Source organism: Protopterus annectens, chromosome 8.part1 (genome assembly GCF_019279795.1).
Source record: "Protopterus annectens isolate FY-2018-M chromosome 8.part1, PAN1.0, whole genome shotgun sequence".
NCBI classification, from domain to species: domain Eukaryota; kingdom Metazoa; phylum Chordata; order Ceratodontiformes; family Protopteridae; genus Protopterus; species Protopterus annectens.
Window position 1 is genome coordinate 522,358,484 of NC_056742.1, and position 9,972 is coordinate 522,368,455.

The 9,972-nt window shown below is 43.7% G+C and overlaps 1 protein-coding gene across 1 annotated transcript in view; it reads left to right on the top strand.

Annotated features, from left to right (window-relative positions):
- ZNF638 (zinc finger protein 638) overlaps positions 1–9,020 on the top strand; it is a 1,461,093-nt gene extending 1,452,073 nt beyond the window's left edge. The window contains exon 5 of the mRNA XM_044081651.1: positions 8,804–9,020. Coding sequence (XP_043937586.1) covers positions 8,804–9,020 — 217 coding nt within the window. The remainder of the gene's footprint in view (positions 1–8,803) is intronic.
- The last annotated feature ends 952 nt before the right edge of the window (positions 9,021–9,972 follow it).

Below are 9,972 nucleotides of genomic sequence, written 5' to 3' on the forward strand. Positions count from 1 at the left end.
AGCATTGCTTTGTGTTCCAAGCTTTCCAGGATTCTCTTCCCGTAGGGACATTTGCGATAGACAGCATATCAGTAGTCTGGTACATCAAAAACAAGGGGAACCATATCCTACTCGTGTCGAGAAACGGAATGTGCACTGCTACTAAAAAGTGGTTGGATGATATTGCCCATTGCCACACACACTGAGGAAGTCCAGTGTGATAGCAGCCAATTTGAGCAGATGCATTCTTATGCCTCATGAGTAGTCCCTCAATCAGTGCGGAAAAGGTTTTCCAGAAATCGGGCCAGCCTTGCTTTTATCTTTTCGCATCTCCCCTAAAAAAAAAAAAAAAAAAAAAAAATTGCTGCAGTTATTTTGCCCTGACCCCCCCCAAATCAGGGCAATCAGCAAGGGATGCGCCTCTTCCCACTTGGTCCCCTGGTCTCCTTTATGCATTTCCCCCAGCTCCTTTTAGTCCTGAAATTTCTGCAGAAAGCATATGTGTTGAAGAGCAAAGTAATCCTCATTGCACTGTATTGGCCTCAATAGATTTGTTTCTACTTCCTTTGGCCTCACTTGCTGCAATAACCATGGGTTCTGGATCAAACTCCAGATCTGTCTCACCCGACAGGTATGATTTATCTGAACATTCCAAATCTCAAGCTACCTGCTTAGCTTCTCCAGTTCCATTGATAGCCAGACAACCTAAACTCTCTTCTCCAGTCCTTCATATACTTTTATTCTCTTGTAAGTCATCTACATGTAAACTGTACTCCAGTAATTGGAGGAGATTCCATCTACAGGACACAGCAAAACTGTCTTGATACCTTCTCAGCCCCGATCCATAATATCCTTGAAATTTTAGCCCAAGTGTTTAATGAAGGAGCAGCTTCTGTAACAGGGTGCAGTTGGCTGCAATTTCCAGTTATCTTATTGGCTTTCAAGGCTCTCCAGTTGCTTCACACAAGCTCTGTAGTAGCCATAACCTCTGCAAGAGGAATTTCACAGTCACTCCTTATTGTAACAGCCACCATATTTGATCGTTCATGAAGATAGGGTTACATTACGTACTAACTCATCTTTTCTACCTAAAATGTCAGACATCAGTATCAACCAATTAGTGAACTTAACAGTATTTTTTCCCCAAATTTTCCAAATAAAGGCAAATACCTACTCCCTTTATTAGCTTGTATGCCGAAAAAAATCAGGTAATTTGACTAACTCAGTTCTTTCTCAGAAGTAAGATTGCCTAAACCACTGACCAAAGTAACATCGGCTAGATGTATTATAGATTTGTATTTCATGCATTTATAAGAAACTGTATTACTTCACCAAAACCATTGCGAGCCCATTCAACTAGAGTCATCGTGACTTCATCAGTATTTCAAGCAAGTGCGTCCATGTATGATGCATGTGCAACTGCAACTTGGGCTACCCCATACCTTTGTTACTACAAGTTTCACTTGGTCTCCAGGAGAAGAGCATCATTTGGTTCCATGGTGCTAAAGAACATCGTTGAGTCCGCCCAGGATTTAGGGTAGATGGGGGGACTCTGTCCCCACAGGTTGAAGATGGAATGAAAATTGACATCAGATAAAGAAGTTATGTTCTCACCATAGTGTTCAGTCTGTGTTTGGCCATTTTCATTTTTCCTCAACAGCCCACCCTCCAACCCCCTACCTTTGGACTCCTAAAAGTCTGAGTAGACCTATATGGTCACTTCCTGTGCTGAGCTCCAGAGATAGTCTCACTATCCATAATAAATTTCAATAAATTTCTATACCTTTATTTATATATATATATATATATATATATATATATATATATATGTGTGTGTGTAGATGTATAGATATTTCTCTATCAGCAATTTGGGAATGGTGCATTATGGGTAAGGGAGGAGCTTGAGCTTTTTGGTTGCCACGAGCTATTGCAACAGCTGAGTCTGGTATGAGAATTGGATTTGAATGCATACCTATAGGTTTGTGAATGAAAATGGGCAACACTGATGGAACCTTATGTTGAGTACATAACTTTTTTTTTTTTTTTTGCACGGGAGCAAATCCTTCATACCCCAACATCACCCTTTGCTAATTATGTAGTCTAAATCTGAGATTGCACAGATGTTCTTCATGTTTCACTGCTTTAGTCATTACATTTGGGTAAGCTGCTTGTTTTGTGCTTTATTTAATCAGCGCACTATCAGTCATCTGTATATTTTTGCCTCTAAATGTTTCAGCTCTCGGTTTAATCATCCAGAAGTGTCGTGTGTTAGCCATCCGACTACCGAGATTCTGAAAAAAGGTGAAGATAAAGGCAGAGACAGGCCACCGAGGTCCAAAACTGCCGATTACTCTTCTCCTAACCCAGTTGCCAGTTCGCCGGTACTCATTGAGGCGCTTTCGCAGCCCCTGATAACCGCTACTTCTGATTCGCAGGCCTCTACTGAGACCCCTGCTGAGTTGGGCATGCCGCAAGATACTTCAACTATGGAACCCGCGGATGTCTCTACCTTGGATAAGTCAGGAGCCGCTGTGCAGGCACCGGTTTCTGAGGGTGTATTCAGGCCTACGGGCTTGCATATTAAATCGATGCCTCCTTCATCACTAAGGCCTTAATCTCGATCCATGTCTAAATAAGACTACGCCCAGGCCACATGCCCAGGCCTCCATGCCTAAAAAAACAAATGATAAAAATGGCTGAAGATTTAATAACTCTAATCAGGGGTAGCCAACCCCCCCCCCCAAGAGGCCTAGGGCTGAGCTTGATTGAGTCTACTGATCAGGATTTTGTTTTTTCTGACTCTTCTGACAATCTGGATTTGTCTTTACCTACTTATCAGGATTCTGATGCAGAAGAGACTATTCCCTGTGCCTCCCCCTTGAGGATTTTTCTTTTAGGGGAACCTTACATACTCTAAGGGAGCATTTTTACTGGGAAAGCCAGGAATTTTCGGATTAAAAAAAGAGGCTTGGGAATTTCCTTCTACCTCAGCACATGCCTTTGCCTATTCCTCCTGTGCTAGACATTGTTGATGCTTTCTCGGAATCCATTTTGGCCCCTGATTCCCTGCCTCCTACTCCCAGTAAACCTGACCGATACTACAGAGTCCCTGAGTCCCACAAGTTCCTTTTCAAAAATCCTATTGCAGATCCAGAGTCTGTTTCACAGGGGCCCAAGGGCGTTAAGGCTTCTACTGCTAAAAATCCTACCCCTTCTGATAGAGACTCCAGGGCGCTGGATAGATGGGGTAAAAAGGTTTATACTTAAGCAATCTTGGCAGCTACAGCTTTAAACTGCCAATTTCATATGTTAAAATATCAGCAACATGTTAATGGACTGCTTAAACAGAAAATTATGTTGATTCCTGACTGGAAAATGAAGACTTAAAGGATTTAATGCATTCTGCTGAACAAGTTGGAAAACATACTTTGCAATATGGTTTTGATTCTTTAGAGGCCTCTTGCAGGGCTGCTTTTACTGGGTCTGTGCTTAGAAGGCATACTTTGCTTAAGGAGCAATCTTTGCTTGTTCATGTTAAAGCTAAATTGAGTGCGCCTTCAAATCAGGACAATGCCTCATTTGGGATGTACTTCACAAGACACTTCCAACAGCTGGAAAGACCACAAAAGTACCTCACTAAGAGGATTACTGGCCTCAAACATATGTCCTGTGCATCCCGACTGGAAAAACTCCAGCTGTACTTGGTGGCATATCGCTTGTTCAGAGGTGATCGCTGCCTGACTAACAAAGCCATGTCCAACTCAGAATTGATGGACATGCTCCACCTAAAGAAATCCAAGTCACTGCGAGCCACTCGCTCTAGTGAGCTAAACCTCGCCACAACAATAAGTAGAACATGCTGGAGGGATAGATTCCTGTCAGAGACTCTCCATGCTTTGGAACAAAATTCCTAACTACATTAGGCAGAGCCCCTCACTAACACTCGAGAAACCTTGACGAGTGGATGGGTAACAGAAAATACACCCCTGGGATCACTTCATTGGCTGCTCTTGACAGAGGCTCAGTTAATCAATCAGTGGGGTGGCGAAAGCTGACACACACTGGCTAGGCTTATAAATGCCTTCGGGCAGATAGCCTAGTACCTACCTATGAACCACCTGTTTGGCAACAAGGCTGAAGAAGTTCTTAAAAAGATGGAAGATGAAGCTAAATCTATGCAAACTGTTAAAGATTTTTTTACAAGTTCAGCCTCCTAGATTTAGTAGGCACTGGCATTCTAAGAATTGGTGCTTTCCAGCCCCTTCCAGGTCTTCTCAAGCCAAATCCAGACACAGCAAAGACCCTAGGTTTCAGTCCCAGGGGACTCTCAGAACTAAGCAGTGGGGGGCCTCCACTTCCAAGTCTGGGAATAACGACACCCCCCTATGGTGAATTGTCTCAATGACTTCCTTTTAAAATTTCCAAGCACTTAACTTCTGACTGCCCCTTTGGGGGGAAAGATTGCTCTTCATGCAAAGATCTGGGAACTCCTTATCCAGGACAAATGGGTTTTAAATAGTGTCCCAGGGATGCAGCTTTCACTTCCACATGTTGCCAACGCCAAGTGAGTGGCCGAACCTACCCCCAAATCAGTGGACAGAGGCTGAAAAACAAGTGCTTTCTCTCAAGCATGGGGGCTATTCAGCTGGTACCAGAAGAGGAAAAGGGACAAGGTTTCTTCACCAGATTTTTCCTGGTACCCAGAAAAGACTAATCATGGCGTCCAATCCCCGACCTGTCTACTCTAAACACCTTTTTGGAGATTCCAAAATTCAAATTGCTAACTCTTCACCAATTACTTCCTATGCTGGGCAAAGACATCTGGTTGGCAACACTAGACTTAAAAGAAGCATTCCTGCACATCAAAATCAGGGAATCTTGCAGAAGATACCTATGCTTCATAGTAGGCTACACGCGCCATCAGTTGTCTGCACTGCCCTTTGGCTTATCTACTGCGCCCAGGGTATTCGCAAAGTGCTTAGCTCCAGTAATTGCATTTTGCAGGCAAAGAATTATTCAAATATACCCATACCTGGACGATTGTCTAATTCAGGCAGAAAGCCAGGACATACTTTTGAATCATCTGGCATTTGTAAAAAAAAGTTCTGACTTGTCTGGGGTACACCATAAACGAAAAGAAATCACAACTGGTACCCTGTCAACAAATTACATTCCTGTGAGCAAGCCTGAATACAACTTCCCAGATGGCTTACCTCGCGCCAGAAAAGCAAATTCATTTGACAACCTACTTCACACAAGTGGCCACAAAAACCCTGCTATCTGCAAGACAAATCCTACAAGCTTTGGGGTTCATGGCCTCCTGCATTCTTCTAATTCCATATGCAAGACTGCATATGAGGGAACTACATTGGTATCTAAAAAGCCTATGGAGTCAACATTCTCACAGCCTAGAAATGATTCCTATCATACATTGCCTACACCTAGAGTTCCTTTGGTGGGCAGAGGCCTGCCACCAAAACAAGGGACTACCTTTCACACCACCCCCTGCCACCCAAACCCTAACAGATGCATCAGACTATGCATGGGGGGCTCACCTGGCAGGGAAGTGCATTCAGGGAAATGGAACTCAAGTGAAATGCACCTGCATATCAATCAAAAAGAAATGTTAGCTGTACAGAATGCTCTGACAGCCTTCAAGGACTACATTCTTTCAGGACAACTAATGGTAAAGATGGAAAACACCACGGTTATGTGGTACATAAGCAGGGGGGTACACATTCTTACCCCCTCTGCAGACTAGCCATGGCATTGTGGAACACAGCCTTGAGCTACCAAGTGCACCTACAAGCTCAATTCCTGCCAGGAAAATTAAATATATAGACAGACGGACTAAGCAGAAACCTCATGGACCCACACGAGTGGAAACTGGAACCAAGGATTTTCAACATGTTGACAAGCGAATGGGGGGAGCCCAGATAGACCTGTTTGCCTCCCCTAGAACTACCAATTGGACAAATTTTGCACAAGGACTCCTCACAAACCAGCCTGGAAAGTGGATGCTCTGTCCTTCAGCTGGAAAAACCTATCAGTCTATGCCTTCCCCTGCTGCCTCTGCTCTCCAAAGTACTACTAAAAGTCAAACAGGACAAACCAAGGATGATTTTGATTGATTGCTCCAGACTGGCCACGCCAACACTGCTACCCCCTCCTGCGCACTGTCACGGTCATCTCCATGGCACCTGCCTCCACAGACTCCCTTCCCTGCTGTCTCAGCAAGAGAACCAGATTCTGCACCCTCAGCTTCCAACACTGAACCTTGCAGCCTGGCTAATTACTTAAACTCTCCCGTACCATCCCTCAGCAAACCTAGGAGGCTTAGTACTAGAAAATCTTATGCTGAAAAATGGAAGAGATTCTGTCCCTGGAACCAATGTCAAGGGATGAGCACAGCAGCGCCCAGTTTACCTCAGATTTTACAATACTTAACTGAGATGCTTCACAAGGGCCTGTCTTTTTCCGCTATTAAAATCCACACCTCAGCCATTTCATCTCATAACACAGAACCTCCCCTCTTCTCTCATCCACTGCTCAAGCAGTACCGCAAAGGGGCCAAAAATTTGAGACCACCCAGGAGAGCTCCAACCCCAGCCTGGGACCTTAACTTTGTATTGGAGAAACTCACTGTACCTCCTTTTGAGCCAGCTGCTACTGCAGATTTAAAATTTCTTTCTTGGAAAACAGCTTTCCTTTTAGCAATCACTGCAGCTAGGAAAGGGTATCTGAATTACAGGCTCTTATGGCAGTGGAGCCTTTCATCTTTCATGCGGACAGGGTGTCACTCAGAACCAATCCATCCTTCATGCCCAAAGTGGTATCCATTGTGGCTCTTAATCAGTCCATTTGTCAACCTTCTTTCCCAATCCACAGAACAAGGGGGAACGGATTCTGCATTCCTTGGATGTGCACAGACAACTTGGAGTCTACTTGGACAGGACTAAACCTCCAAAGAAAATCTGAACTGCTGGTAGCATTTGCTGCAGGGGCAAAGAGGAAGGCTATTTCAAAACAAACCATTTCTAAATGGATAAGCCATTGCATTAATTTCTGCTAAGCACCATGGCAAACCTATCCCCCAGGGGGATCAGACCTCACTCCACCAGGGCTGCATCTACTAATGCAGCCTTTCTTAGAGGCATTCCTACCAGGGACATCCTAGAAGCTGCTACCTGGAGTTCTGTACATACTTTTACCAAGCATTATCATTTGCCAATTTTCTCTAAATCCAGAGCTGGCTTTGGCCAGTGCAATCTTGCAGGGCCTTATTGCTGGCTCTAATGCTATCTAAACGCCTCCTCCCAACCATAGCTTTGGGAATCTACCCAAATGTAATGACTGCAACAGTGAAACACGAAGAACATAGTACAGTTGTGTACACTTACCGTAAATGTATGAGTGTATTCACTGTTGCAGTCCTGGTTACCCTCCCTCCTGCCCCCTTGGCTTTTTTTGGCTATACCTCTACTTTCCTTTACTATGCCTAAAAGCCTTTTTGGTGTATTTTCTTTTTTGTTGGAGGCATACCTTTGTGTTTTTATGTTTAATTGCTCCCCATTAGGGGGGCAGCTGACATCTGGGGCAAGAAAAACTGATGTATTGGCGTCTGCTGCATGTTTTATACCCCTGACGACCTGCCGTCATGGAAGAAAAGACAGCAACTGACACAGGACCCAAGACTTTTTTAATTGGGCCAACTGAGGGCAACCTGCAAGCAGATTACCCAAATGTAATGACTGCAACAGTGAGTACACTCTAACATCTACATTTATGGTAAGTGTACACAACTGTACTTTCTCGGGGACGGGGCAAATTCTCCAACCCCGAGAATCATCCTTGCCTGTTTTTTGTCGACTGGTGTAGGTAATCTGTTTAGTCTACCAAACTGTGTTGGCTAAACAGATGTTGATCAAAGCACAGTTGATATAATCTCACTCGCGCAAAATGAAAGTTTGCCAGTCATAAAGCTATTATCTTTAGCAGTGGTAGACTTCTGAATGCTGCCTAGGATGTAACATTTCCAGTTATGGTAAATTAACCACATGGAAGCAATTGCATGTAAACTCTCCCTGGAGATTTTGTTTGAGTGTCTTTGAAGCGCTTAATTGTTTCTTGATTTTTAACTTCAATAGACAGCAGGTTGCAGGAAGCTGTTCCCAGGCTAGAGAAGGCTCTTACTCATTACAAGCTTTAAGCTTGCTCCTCTTCTTTTGGGGAAGCAGAAAGCATGTGTTAGGGGCGCACAGTATCTTTGGTGTAGAATTCTCAGTGGAGACCAGGTACATATTGGGGATGCATGTCTTGGGGGAACAGGACCAATTGGTCACATGTTCAAAACTTAACTGTGCATCTGGCTGGTTGCGTGCAAACCCACTGACTAGCATGCCTGGGGGGGGGACTTAGAAAAAAGCCCGGTACCCCGATTGCTTGACAGCACATTTATTGATATGTTCACACCTTGGTCTTCATCCCGAGGAAATGAATGGAACTGTAAGACTGGCATCCAGAGTAAAGGAGTAGCTCAAGAGTGGCTGTTGAGTGATAAACTTGCTGGTGAGAGGAGAACCAGAACACAAAGAAGCAGGCAAGCTTAAGAAACATTTTGATACTGTCATTATGGTATGCAACTTGTTTCTTGCATGTTTCTGATTTGTTAATGCTTGAGTTATTTGTAGTAACATCTTTATTTTTAAACAAGATTAGAGTAAGTGAATCAAGTCTAGAAAGTGGCTTATCTGTACTTTGGAGAATGCAAAAGATAAATTTGATCTTAAGTGTAACTTTCATTTTTTTTTACATTTACCTGTAGGAAGGATGTGGATGCTAAAGCAAAAGAAGGCACTAAAACCAGGAGTGCTAGCCCAAGACGTAGACGATCACGGTCACGCTCCACGTCTGCTAGTAGGGCACCCCGTTCCAGATCTAGGAGCCCTCATCACTTGGACAGTAGGAGAGAGAGTCATCGGCGGATCCGAACTAGATCTAGGTCTCCCAGAAATGCAGGAGCCCTCCGTCGATCTAGGTAATGTGGAATGCATGTGTGCTAATAGTCAGGAAATGGTGGAACTAGCAGAACACCTGACATCAGTAAAAGTATGAAGTTGTATTTAAATAGATTGACATGCTGTACGTTTTCCTCAATTCTGCAAAGGTTGAAAGTCAGAACCAGTTAGGTGCCGTGGCATCTTGATCACAGTAGTTTCATCTTTTTTTTAAGTGGGAGCAAAGCAGAACTTTAACACATGGTTTGATGTTTGGCACTGTGAACATTAATGTACAATTTTATTTGTGATGCATACAGATTTGGTGATTAGAGTACTTCTGGATGATTTGTTTTGCTTGGAGATGTATGTCTCAGAAGTTGCAGTGGCTGCAGTCTCACACCCAGGTGCAGTGGTTGTTTGAAGTACCCTGCAGAAATGCTTTTATATTCTTACATTTTAAATTTCACTTTTGCACTGCTCATGTCTTTAAGTGCTGAGTATAGTTAGGTGAAGTGTCAGTTTTGTAGTTTTAGGAACTCTTCTCTGCTTCCATTTAGAATTGATTTAGGCTGTTGGTCATCTACTTTTTGATTTTGAAATTGTTTCGTGACTTGGAGGTTTTTGTGGTCAGCGTCGCTGAAAAGGAATGTTCCAGTAAATGTCATATAGAAGAAGACATTAAATCATTCTCTGAATGAGACCAAATTGGCCCATTTGTTCTGTGGTAGCGGGATTTGGGAAACCCTCAAGGAAAGGCCTTACAGCTCATTCATTCACTCTGGGAATCCCTACTATCTCATCCCTTTGTGTCAAGTATGGTGGTAGGGAGTGGGCTAGCTTACTGGCCCTATAGGGAGGCCTGCACCCCCATTCCTAATTGTGACTGTTTTGGAGCTCTGTCTTGCGCTTAGCTCAAAAGGGAAGCTTGCCCTTCACACACTGAATTCCTATCTGCGTAAAATGTGAATTGCAGACTGCAACAGAGGCTCAAACT